At 38.2% G+C, this 12,570-nt stretch overlaps 4 protein-coding genes across 4 annotated transcripts; all 4 read right to left on the reverse strand.

Annotated features, from left to right (window-relative positions):
* Nucleotides 1–6,464: 6,464 nt before the first annotated feature.
* Nucleotides 6,465–7,624, reverse strand: K444DRAFT_615260 (uncharacterized protein). Its single transcript, XM_024880697.1, has one exon. It carries the CDS (start codon nucleotides 7,612–7,614, stop codon nucleotides 6,475–6,477), a length of 1,140 nt encoding a protein of 379 aa, XP_024733733.1. The 5' UTR covers nucleotides 7,615–7,624; the 3' UTR covers nucleotides 6,465–6,474.
* Nucleotides 7,625–7,884: 260 nt separating this feature from the next.
* Nucleotides 7,885–9,457, reverse strand: K444DRAFT_36597 (uncharacterized protein). Its single transcript, XM_024872227.1, has 2 exons — nucleotides 8,899–9,457; nucleotides 7,885–8,832 (listed from the first exon to the last, which is right to left on the reverse strand). Exons 1-2 carry the CDS (start codon nucleotides 9,265–9,267, stop codon nucleotides 8,020–8,022), a joined length of 1,182 nt encoding a protein of 393 aa, XP_024733734.1. The 5' UTR covers nucleotides 9,268–9,457; the 3' UTR covers nucleotides 7,885–8,019.
* Nucleotides 9,458–9,462: 5 nt separating this feature from the next.
* On the reverse strand, nucleotides 9,463–10,559 carry K444DRAFT_565503 (21 kDa subunit of NADH dehydrogenase). Its single transcript, XM_024877102.1, has 3 exons — nucleotides 10,425–10,559; nucleotides 9,832–10,328; nucleotides 9,463–9,780 (listed from the first exon to the last, which is right to left on the reverse strand). The coding sequence occupies exons 1-3, from the start codon at nucleotides 10,485–10,487 to the stop codon at nucleotides 9,756–9,758; spliced, it is 585 nt and encodes a 194-aa protein (XP_024733735.1). The 5' UTR covers nucleotides 10,488–10,559; the 3' UTR covers nucleotides 9,463–9,755.
* A 483-nt stretch (nucleotides 10,560–11,042) lies between these two features.
* K444DRAFT_644586 (AhpC-TSA-domain-containing protein) lies at nucleotides 11,043–11,902 on the reverse strand (the record flags this gene model as incomplete). The annotated part of the gene is made up of 2 exons (XM_024884980.1): nucleotides 11,043–11,518; nucleotides 11,584–11,902. 2 exons carry the CDS (start codon nucleotides 11,900–11,902, stop codon nucleotides 11,043–11,045), a joined length of 795 nt encoding a protein of 264 aa, XP_024733736.1.
* Nucleotides 11,903–12,570: the final 668 nt, after the last annotated feature.

The following is a 12,570-nucleotide window of genomic DNA, read 5'->3' on the forward strand; positions in this document are numbered from 1 at the left end:
AGTGGTTTATAGAAATCTCTAAAAGGAGACATTACTCCTGTCCACATATACTACTATATTTGCAGTAAGGTCTTTTTGAGTGGCTAGTATAATTATGGCTTATTTTAATCTGGAAATAAAGTAATTCGATATTATAAATACGTTTATTAATATAGAAAGAGATTCTAATAGGCCTATAGTAGTATGTAAGCTACTAGACGGTTTCAAGATACCAGGATATATAGCAGAGGTAGATCGAGCTCTATATGGGCTACGAGACTTTCCTACTCTATAGTATAAGTACTAGACAGATACTCTTAAGAGAATTAGATTCTCTGGACTTAATAAAGAGCCCTGTATTTATATAGATATAGATTATAAGGTCTTTATTATATTTTATATGAATGACTTTTAAGTGCTCTACTATAAGGACAACGAAGCGTATGCTTAATTAATTATTACTCAGATTAAGATAGTTTATAAGCTTTATAATATACGGGATATAGAGTAGTTCCTAGGGGTTTATATAATTAGAGATCGGAAGACTAAAAAGCTTTAGCTAGTTTATAATACCTATATTAAGAAGATTACTAAGAAGTTTAGGGTAGTAGATAGGAAGTGCCCTAGTATTCTATTACCTGGAATTAATCTTCGGAAGTATAGTAATCAAGCTTATCTATATTAAATTAAGGCATATTAGGAGAAGGTTGGATTACTGCTTTATACTATAATTATAATTAGGCCAGACATAGCTTTTGCTACTTTAGTACTCTCTTAGTTCTTAATAAACCCTGCTCCAGAGTACTTTATAGCTATAGATTGGGCTCTCTAATACCTGTTTAGAACCCGGTTTCTAGCGATTTAGTATAATAGGGAATATAGAGAGATATAGCTATAGATTATATCTGACGCTTTATATATAGATGACCTAAATATATGACGATTAAGCTATGGGTATATGATCTCCTTATTTGGAGGTTTAATATTATGGAAAGCTACTTGATAGAGCTTTATAACTACTTCTTTAATTAAATCAGAAATACATAAAGTCACTTATATGGCAAGGGAGACTATAGCTTTCTAGAGGCTATTTAGGGATCTAAGCTTAGATCTTGGAGAGCTCTGGACTATATTCTGTAATAATAAGTAGACTATTCGACTAATTATTAGAGAGAACGAAAGAATTACTATAAAGCTCTATTATATTAATATCCAGAATATATAGCTATATTAAGAGTATAGTAAAGGCGTATTTTAAGTTATATACCTTTAAATAAGTAGTATACCTATAGACGGACTTATGAAAAATTTACCCTAATTTAAATTCGAGAACTTTAGAGCTTTATTAAATCTTTAGGATATTAGAATAAAGATTAAAATAATTAAATAATATAAAAAGAGGCTTTTATTTATATCTTTTATTTATAAAATCTATTAAAATAATAGAGCCTGAGAGCTAATAGCAAGAGATCTAAAGGCACTCTACTATGGCATTAATAAGCTTATATAGAAGGCCCTTTACCCGATCGGACTACTTCTTATTCCTCTTAATAGCCTCTTAAACCTTAGTAGAAGAGCTCTTACTACTATCCTCTTTATTAGATTCGGTAATCTCAAATATGGTATAAATAGAGTACCTAAGAGCGGATAAACGCTTTAAAATAGTCAGAATCTGTAAAAGAGAATCAAGAAAAGAGAATACAGCGTCTTTGGCAGTTGGAAGTTCTATAAGAAAGAGCTATATAATAGGGATATAAGAGATCGGAATAACTAAACAAGAATAATTAGAAGCATACTTCTAGTAACGAGAACCTCGGCTAATAGTATTATAGCAAGAACTATTACTCTTGCCCTTTAGAGCGGATGAGACTATATTAAGTCAAAACGAGCTTTGGAATGGTATAGAGAACTTATGATAACCTATATAAGAGATCTCTCTGAGACTAGTACAAGCAGGATAAGGAGTATAAGGCTTTGGTATAGACTTCTTTACCTTTAGTAGAGGGGTACTAGGAGTATTAGAAGACGCTACAGGGATCTGAACCTCGATACTCTATTAAAAGTGAGCTTTGCATTAATAGTTAAGAGCTATACTTATGGCGGACTTGCAAGCTACTTAATACTATCCAAAGTTAGTAAAAGGTAAAGCAAGAACGTATTTTGGGTTGAAAATACCTTGGATTTGCGAGCCGGAATCGACTTAATAGTAGTACGAGAAAAGGTAGAAGCCATGTTTGTAATAATTAGAAGCTTGGGAAGAGATCTCTGGAAGGATATTAAAGAAGAGTATTTGATTAGAGGCTCTGGAGTTAGTAAAAAGGGGGGATTTATATAGGGATCCCCTGGAATTCGGTAATCTGGGGAAATAATACGCACTAAGCCTATTCGGATCGGAATATTAATACGGCTCTGCAAAACCCATATATCGGACGAATTTCGCTATTTCAAAGCTCTCTAATTAGGCAAAACAGGTAAAATACGGTATCGTGCCTTCCTGGGGGATATATCGCAGTGAGAATTACTGAATTAGGGCTAGTATAATCGCTCTGCTTAGTCAGGATCTGTATACTTACTTCCTGAAGCTTTATACTTTACTTAAGCTCTTTTCTAGCTAGTTTAATAAACTCTTTTACTATCCAATGCAACTCCCTACTCTGCGATTTATACGTGCATTAGAATATAATATATTTTATAATAAGTAACTTATTATAGACTACTTAACCTTTAAATTAAGTAGGAAATCTGAGGACCGGGCTTGTAATTTAAGTCTTATTAAGGTTATTAAAGTCTTTACTAGCTAGTACTATAGATTTAATAAAAATATTACGGGAATTCTATAGGTTCTATTCTAATTTATCTAGAAAGTATATATAGTATATTTCCTTATTTATTCTAATATTTATATATAATTCCTGAAAGCTAAACTATTACCTAAGGGGAAAATAAGAAGGCTAAACTAATATCTTTAAAAACTAAGGCCTTAATAAGTTTATTTAGAAAAGCTTACTAATTCTTCTAAAAATAATCTAAGAAAAGTTTGAGTTTATTATATATTATAACTTATATAACCAGAGATAAAAACTATTCTAATAGGCCAGAAAAAATTTCTTATATAGCTTATTTATATAACTAGGGATAGGAACTTGAGTTTATTATATAAAATTACTTATATATAGAGATTCCTATTATAAACTTCTTATTTGAATTAATTAGTTAAACCTATTTTTAATACTAAGTCTTTATTAAGGTAACTTCTTACTTCTAGAGGCTTTAGATAAAGTAGCTAATAAGTTTCTTAGCTATTAGCCAAGACTTATTAGCTAGAAAATCTATAAGTAATAGATAAGATTATAAAATAGAATTCCCCTAATTATAATACTAAGATATTTTACTATAATATAAAATAATTAGATATAGAAGTCCTATTAAATATAATATATTTTAAACTATAAGTTTATAAAATAAGTATAGGAAGTTTTAGTATTTAACTAGTACTATAGTCTAGCCTAAAAGTACCTGCTATTTTTTATATCTAATTTAATAAGAATAAGAAATATTTATATTTTAACTCGAGAGATAATTAGAACTTTTATATAAACTTAGGATAGCGGTTTACTTTATAGAGAGAAAATAGACCAGAAATACTTATACTATATTAATCTTTAGAAAAGATTATAATAAATACTATAACTCCTGGAATATTTTTAAGAAAGCTTTTCTAAACTAAAGTAGGCTAGTTTATAATCCCGAAAGATTTATAAGAGTCTTATATACCCGAAAGTATAAGTACTTAAAGTAAATACTATTTAAGTCCTAATTTATAATAAAAAGAAAGTAAAATATATAAAATAAAATATATAAAATAAAAATAAAATAAAATACCCGGATATTTAATAAATAAAAAGCCTAATTATAGGTTATAAGAACTAGTACTAACTAGATATATATATAGTAATATTAAAGAAGAGGTAAGATAAGGGAAACTAAAAAATAAGTTAGTATATATTCCGTAAAAGTAAACGGAAAGATATCTAAATAGCCTAAAGATAAGAAATATATATTAAAGGAATTAAAATTAGAGAAAGAAGGGCTATTTTCTATAAAAATAAGTTAGTATATATTTTAAGATAAAGAATAGAAGTACTTAGTAGTAGCCTAAAGGCTTTTATAAGTATTAAAAAAGGAGAGGAGATATTAAAGTTTAGAAAAATCTAAATAGGAATTAGCCTCTTTTTTGGAAGTTTAAAAGAAGATATTTCTAAAGGGCCTAAAAATATAAGAGATATTAGAAAAGAAAAGAAGAAAATATTAGAAAAGGGAAAAAGGAATCTAAAATTTAGCTTTTTAAAGAGCAAGTAAATTAAAGACTTATAGTATAGGAGTTCTAAATAAAAGTAACCCGGAAGTAGTAATTAGATACTAGCTTTTAGTATTATTAGTAGAAATATTAAAGGAGGAAAGGTTTAAAGAAAGAGAGAAAGGTTATAAGGTAATTAGATACTAGCTCTTAGTATTAATAAAAGAAGTATTAAAGAAGAAGAGATAAAGAAAAGAAATAAAAAAAAGAGGTAAGGAGAAATAAGGAGGAGAAAAGAAAGGTTATAAAGTAATTAGATACTAGCTTTTAGTATTAATAGAAGTATTAATAAAGGTATTAATAAAGGTATTAATAGAGAAGGTATTAGTAGAGAATAAAAGCTCTTAGTATTAATAGTAAAGTCGAAAAAATATAGAAAAAGAATAGAGGTTTTAGAGTAAAAATAAAATAAAGTTATAGTTTTATAGAAAATAAAGTTACTAATATAAAGTAATTATATTATTATATAATTCTATATTTACTTTTATTATTTATTAAAGATATATATCTCTTAGGAAAAAGTATTATTTAGAATTCTTAAGCCTCTCTAATTTAATAACTATATATTCGAAAAATAAGAAATAAATATAATTATATATACTAGAATAAGAGAATTCTTCTTATCTAAAAATTATAATTATAGTATTACTAAATATAAAGATATAAAAGTTTATATAATAAGCTATATATAGAGATTTAAGGAGATTTAAATTACCTTAAATTATTTATAATTAGTAAAATAAATTAGCTAATTATACGGGTTAAATATAGTTTAATTATTATTAGTATATCTTAGCTTTTATAAATTAGTAAGAAAAAGAATATTTATATCTTTATTTTTATAACTATAATACCTAAAATTATAATTTTTTTAATATTTAAATATACTTAATCTAGGGCTATTAAATACTAATATTTCTATTTTCAGGTATTATTTATTATAAATTTATTCGGATTTAAATAATTATATTAAATATATATCTTTATATTCTAAAAATAAATAATAAAGATATAGCTATACTAGCTTTAACCTTAGCCTTAACCTTAACCTTAACTTCTTTCCGAAAATAACTTTAATTCTAATATATAATATTATTATTAAAGCTTTTCTTTATTAAAAATATATTAAATATAGCTTTAGGTAGCGGCTCTAGTAAAAGCAAAAGTAGTAGAAAAGGCTATAAAGCTATAAATAAATAGAAAGATAATATTTATAATATATTCTCTAATAATTTAGACTTAATCTATAATATTCTTTCCTATTAATATATTTAATTAATAAATTCCTTTACTTCTCGACCTCCTCCTTATATATAACCTTCTTTTTCTCTTCTATAATAATACTTTAATTTCCTTATATTACCTAATAATACTACTAAAGTAGTAAAGCAAATTAATAATAAGGCTAAAGTTAGAGAAATAGAACTATACTAGGGCAGGAAGCTAAAGAAATTAGAGAAAGGCAAGGTAAATTTGGAGGCAAGCTTAGTATATACTTATAGAACTGAATTCTTTTAAGCTTATATTACTTATAGTAATAAGAAGAGACCGAGAGGCCCTTTTAAATACTATATAGTTATAAAAGGCAAATTCGATAGTACTTATATAAATTATAGATATAATAATAATAGTAAAGTCTATATTTTCTATTAACTTAATACTAATTCTACTAAGTCTGGAAAGCCTTACTCCGTATCTATAAAACCCTTTATACTAAAGCCTTAATTATTTATAAGATATAGAAAGCAAGTATAAAGACAGATATAAGATTAGAAGGTAATAGGGAAGAAGGTTATAGTAAAGGAAAGTAAGAATACTAGAAGAGAAGGGAATAAAGGAGATATAGATAATTCGAGTAATATAGGTAGTATAGAGGATATAGAGAGTAAGAGAGATAGAGATATGCCTCGTAATCTATGGAATTTGCCTTACGGACTACGCAAGCTAAGGGGGGGTTAGAAGTAGTCGAGAATAAGGCGTATATACTATACTTTTTTTTTTTGGTAAGGTGTGGTGGGGGGGTATGGGCGCGAAAATCAGAAAATCAGAAAATCACTTTTCGCTTCTCGGATTTGTCCGCTAGCCCGCTAATGGCCTCAGTACTCAGACCCTTTCTCTGCTTTTCAGGTTCCACTCCTTTAAAATTTACCTGATGCTTGCTTTGATTCTGAGAGATTTAGAGAAGGGAAGCCTGGCGAGATGATTCCCCTCTTGCCTAGCCAAGTTAAGACACGCGATTTATTATACAGTAGAGCTCCTTTATCGAGCTTCTCGCGCCCTTCCCGCGGAAGACAGCGTGTCTTTTCAGCAGCGGCTCGTTCTGCCCTCTGTTGGATCTCTCTAGCTTGTCTCGCCTCCTCCTCATCAATTTGCCCGTCGTCCTCCTGAGCTGGACCTTTCAACTTCGAAGAAATACTTCCAACATAAGTAGCCCGTGCTGGCCGAGTGCTTATTGAAGGGGGTGGAGGGGGTGGAGGGGTGCCATATCCAGAATAAATAGCCTGTGCTAGCCGAGTGCTTGTTGAAGGAGGTGGAGAAATTGCATATCCAGAATAAGCAGCTTGTATTGAGCGAAGTCCTCGCGGAGACAGTAGAGGACGTGTATATCCAGAATAAGTAGTTGTAGCTTGCGCTGAGCGAATTCCTGGAGGCGGAGGAGGCGGAGAAGCAGGTCGTTCTCCATAAGTAGTGGTAGTTCGGGCTTGCGGATATCCCAGAGGCGAGGGTGGAGGGGCAACAGTTACTTCCTTCAATGTTCTATTTTTTGGCGAGGAGGTACTTGAACTTGACCTTCGTGCTCTGGTATGTTGAACAACCTGAGGTTCGCCATTATCTCGCCGGAGATGATTATTTGTTTGGGATCGCCAAGCAGCGGGGTCATCTTGAGAAAATGCGGCTCTAGCAGGATCTCTCATTCCTCCTGTGATTGATTCGTTTCCGCGAGTCGTGGATGCTGTATTTCCTCGATCGCTCTTTGGTTGATCTGGTTTGCTCTCATCTGTTCCGCTATCATCCGGTTTGCTATCATCTGGCTCGCTACTATCCTTCTCAGCAGCTGTGGAATTAAATGTTTCCGAACTGGATCTCCCAAACGAGGAAAGAGAGTACGCGGTTAGAGGGCTTCGGTCCATCTTAAGAACAGGCTTCTCCGTAGATCGCTGCTGCAACTGATCATAGAGTGGTCTCTGGTCGAATAGCGAGGCATTTAGGTGTTCGAACAAGTCAATTCTCAGTCTTTCCAACGAGGCGGGTGCCCTGTAGCCCTCTCCCTCTGACATTTTTCTCGAAATAGGACGAGTCAATGATGGACGAGGAGATCCAGAGATGCCCGATACTGCTTCCCCAACGCCCACGTTGATATGTGCCGTACCAGCGCTTGGCCTCGGCACCATATCCATGTTCTTCGAGGGCATCTCTATGTCATCAATACTGCCATTAAGGCTTCCCTCCCCGCGCTCTAGTCTGGCAGTCGACGTATCTTCGTACTGAGCCTCACTTACATACGGCCGAAGGTAGGCTTTGGAGCTAGTATTATCTAGAACTTCGATATCTTTGTTTTCGCCTTGACCAGCAGCTCTGATGCGCTCTTCGCTACTATCAGAACTGGAGTCCAATTCAGAATTGTCTTCTCCCTCCGAGCCAATAGCCGGGACGTTGCGGGAGTTCGTTTCTGATGCAAGTAGCTACTGGGACACGCCTGGCATAGACTGTGAGAATGCTTCTTCATCGACTTTAGATTTTGTTTCGCTTTCGCTTGCTGAATGAGGATCTTTCGTTCCATTATTTTCGGATCCCGAGTCTTCTTCGTCTGGGAAATCTATAGTGGTGCTATGATGATCCTTAAGTGATGTCGTGTATAATGTTGATTGGTCTGGTACGGGGGCCTCCGGAAGCTCCACGGTAGAGATGCTGGAACCCTTTTCTCTAATTCCTTGCTCTAGAGCGGCTTTGCCTGACAGATATCTTTCAACCAGCTCATAGGCTCGTGGGAGGACGTCTCCATCAGCTCCGTTTTCGGTTGCAATCTCACTACCACCTTCTTCCAATTCAGGTACAGTATCATCCAATACTCCCCTCGCTCCGAGCTCCATCACGTAACTCCTGATGGTCTCCTTGTGCCTGCTGAGCACTTTGCTCGAAAATCCATCCAGTATCAACTCCCTCCTAAACATCTTCCAAACTTCTTTGTCATCACCATCATAACTTGATAGTATACTCCTCTCCCCATGAGTTGACCCCTCCTTCACTTGAAGTTTGGCCGTCAACAAATTCAAGCTGGCCTTGATATCTCTTAGTTCATCCCCTTGGCTTTCCATATATCGTTCGACCTTTCCTTGGCTTCCAAGGCCTGCGAGATTCAAGAATAATGTGATAGCCTGTGTATATGTCGCAAGTTCGGATCGGATCTTATCCAGGTCTTGCATCTCGCCACTCCCGAATTTGACCTTCTGCCAGAGTTTCTGCACACTTCGCTTCTCGTCTGATAGTGCATTGTACTATCAAATCAAAAGTCAGTCTCACTTCTCCCTCGACCAATAAACATCTGCAGAGAAAAGACACACCTTTTCCAAGATCTCCTTCAACACTCTCAACACACGCTCACAATTCCTCACCAAGTCCGCCAATTCTTTGCTCTTCTCATCCCTCCCGTCCCCATTTTCGCTGCTGGACGCACCACCATTGAGAATACTCTCAGGCTTCACAACTTCCGCCACTAGCCTCGTCAAGACAACATGCAAACTATTGACCTCCCGCGCAAGCGCTGAATGTGCACCACACGCCCTCCTCGCATTCTGCACCGTGCTATATGCGAGTTTTGTTACGAGGCCAAGGTCGCTGATTTTGAAGGCGAATGACATCTTGATTTGGACAATTGGGGACGAGGCCACGCCCTCGCTCAAGGCTGTATGCCCGGCACCAGACAGAAGCATCTAATCAAACTATGGAACGACTTCTGGTTGTTGCGATATCGTGCATGCAATGCAGAAGAAGGAGCAAGAGTCTGAGAGAGGAAGAGAGTTACCTGGAGTGAAGTTTGAAGAGAAGTGAAGTTGGAGATGGGAGATGGCCACAGGTGGTCAGCTTCCCTGCACTCGCATATTGTGGCTTGCGAGGCAGATTTGGGGAGAAATAATATGCGCTTGCCAATTCCTAATAATTGACGTGAGATTCGAGTAATTTACTCCTGGTGATCATTTACTCCACCTTACAAGAGTGCAAATGTACTTTGACATGCCAGGACAACCCGCGGAACACTAGCAACATTGTCGAAACCTGATTTAGACAGGCCTTCACGTCGAGAATCCTCTATAATCTGGCTGCAATCGGTGTCCATTCGAAGGGGCCGAGTTTCCACAGTTGATTGTTTCTTGGAAGTGTATGAAATTCTTATGTACAAACTCTAAGACCAGCTCTGTCTCTATTGAAAAGTCCGACACGGGTATCTATGATCAATTAGTTACTTCCGTTTTACTTATCAAGTAGTCAATACTCACTGTTCGGGATACGCATTCTCCGCCGTAAGATGATACTTATCGGCTCCTGCTTTCAAGCTCAACCCACTCGGCAACGGCGGCAGGCCATCCTTCCCCAGTACAGCCAACGTCCCCTCCTTCCCACTCTTCTTAAAATAACTACTCAGCCCCATCTCCCCCTCCTTCTTAACCTCCACCAGCGCATTCGAGCCCGCCTCGCCAATCAGCTCCTTCTTCGGGCTACTCTTACTCCCAACTTCCAACAAACCAACGACATCGCCTTGAGTCACGAAAGAGAGGACCGGGTACGAGCGTCGCGCGTCACGCTTCCAGTATGGGTTGTCGGCGATATCGCCTGCGGGGATGGTGACGGGGTCGACGAAGGAGAAGGGCTCGTTGGATCCTGGGGGCGGGTTGCGGAATTGTGGGTTCAAGGGGATGCCGTTGGAGCGTGTGGGATCGACGGCTAGGAGGCGGCGGATGCGTTCCCAGATTCCTGTAGATTGAACTGTGTATTTCTGCGTCCTCGGGTCAGGTCAAGGGCACTTGGGGGAAGAAGAGGGTGGGAAGGAGGGAGGTGGGTTGAGGTGCGAGGGAAGGTAGGGAGAGCTCACTTTGTTGACTGCGATGACTCGGTTGGTGGCTTGCGCAGCTTTTGCTGCTGTGTGTGAGGACATTGTGAGCTTCAATTGAGCATTGAGGGCTCAATTGACTCGGTGGGGTGGAGGAAGCCTTGGGGGGGAGTGTCGTGAGAGTTGTTCGACGTTGAGGTAGGAGCGAAGTTCGAGTTTACCCGAGGATTATCCGGCGCTAGTATTTGATGGAAAGCTCTGAGCATCACCCTTACTTACATTTATCCCAATTGTTTAGCGAAGATGTACATTTTTTATTGTTATGAAAGGCTGTGTTTTGTTTGGTGTCTGTAGTTCTGCAGTTGGTTGAAAAGGCATAAGTTCGTTGTCACATTTTTCATCACTCATATTAGCGATTTCAATGTGTCAGGATGGTATTCATCGTGAGAATCAATTGTAAGACATCTGCAGAAAATTAAAAGCATTCTGTGAGTCTCAGCCATTTCCCAAGCTCTGCTGCCAAAGTTCAGACCATATTACGCCCACAAAAGACCAAATAAATCCCAAACACTTTCATCCATTCCATGACCCCATTTTGTATTCCTGAGGACATGATATTGAACGAAAGCTGTTCACGCAAAGCCTCGAAATAATTGTGTCTTAAACAACAGGTTTCTCATTGCTGTCAAGCTTCTCGGCTGTGTCGGCGACTTGAGCAGCGACATTTGCTTGAGCAATGTCCTCCTTTGTGGCGTCGTTTGTGCCATTGACAACATTGGCGGTCTCTGTCTTTGGTGCGTCAAGTGGCAAGGGGACAGCAGCAGCGGTCGCACCTCCTCCGACAAGCTTCTTGACGACCTCAACAGTACCTGGAGGAGAGCCAGGTTCGGCAGCGAGGACCTTTCCGGCCTTATCAACAACGAAGACGCCACGAGTTGTACCGCTTGGAGCCTTCTTTAGTCCGATTGCAGAGATGAGAGTCGCAGAGGTGTCGCAAATAAGAGGGTATGGCAGCTCCTTCTTCTCCTTGAAGTTGGTATTCGCCTTTGGTGAATCGGTGGACAATCCGTAGATCGAGAGACCGGTCGCCGTCAATGGAGTATAGTTGTCGCGGAAGAGACATGCTTGAGTAGTGCCTACCGAATGAAAATCAGTCTCCGGAATACAAGATTGAGAGCGAAATTAACGCGGTACTACTTACAACCGGGGGTTGAAGCCTTTGGGTAGGTGAACAGGACAACGCCAGCTCTGCTCTCATCGACGAGCGCCTTCAGAGTGGTTTTTGTGCCATCGTTCAGCTCGATCTCACCACCAAAGCCCTCCAGAGTGATAGTTTCACCGACAGTGACTTTTGAAGCGGTTGCAGCGCCATTGGTAGCCTTCGTCTTCTTGGTTGTCTTTGGGGAGACGGCTTCCTTGACCTTTGCGATGGCCTTTGCGACTGGGCCCTTCTTCTTTGCTGGAGGAGCTGCAGCCGGCTCGGAAGCAGGCGCCTTTCTCTTTCGCAATTCTGGAGGCATCTTTGCGCTTTTGCGGGAGTTCTTTGATGGTAGATGTTGGTTGTTGCGATTGGAGATTGTGATTGGCGCGAATACGGATCGGATTTACAGGTGGCGTTCTCTTGGATGCCAAAAGCCTCGCCACTTTTCCGAGGGAAGTGCTAACGAATATTAATGCGCGCAGCGAAGGAGAGAGCCGAATATGAAAGAAAAGAGAAGTTGGAAGTGATGGAGTGACGTTGAACTATAAGCTGAGCAATCTCCCTCCACCAAAGCTCTCCAGGCGTCTACTAGGTCAGGGATGGCACACAGCGCTGCCGGATTGTCTGATCTGCCTAGCATGCAGCACAGCCAAAAGCATCCAGCAAATCAGAGGTGTATCTCCCGGCACGAAGGAGCAGGTTTGTGGACCCGATACCCTCCAAGCGAGCAATCAAGAAGTTGGGGAAGATATGTGGCCCAGGCCATTAATAGCTCGTGCGTTGTCATTGGCCGGTCTGAACCTTTTATCAGGAGTCAGGAGCTTCAAATTGAAGGTTGGTTGGAGAGCATCATTTCTCCGACTTCGCTGCCAACAAGCTTCAGACATCGATCGAATACGCATGTATGCTCAACCCGACCCGAGCACTGGAGGAGGACACAAAACGCTAGGGATCGTGCAGCCTTTGTTCGCCCGAGGTCTTGATGGC

The sequence above is a fragment of the Hyaloscypha bicolor genome (genome assembly GCF_002865645.1).
Source record: "Hyaloscypha bicolor E unplaced genomic scaffold K444scaffold_117, whole genome shotgun sequence".
NCBI classification, from domain to species: Eukaryota; Fungi; Ascomycota; class Leotiomycetes; order Helotiales; family Hyaloscyphaceae; genus Hyaloscypha; species Hyaloscypha bicolor.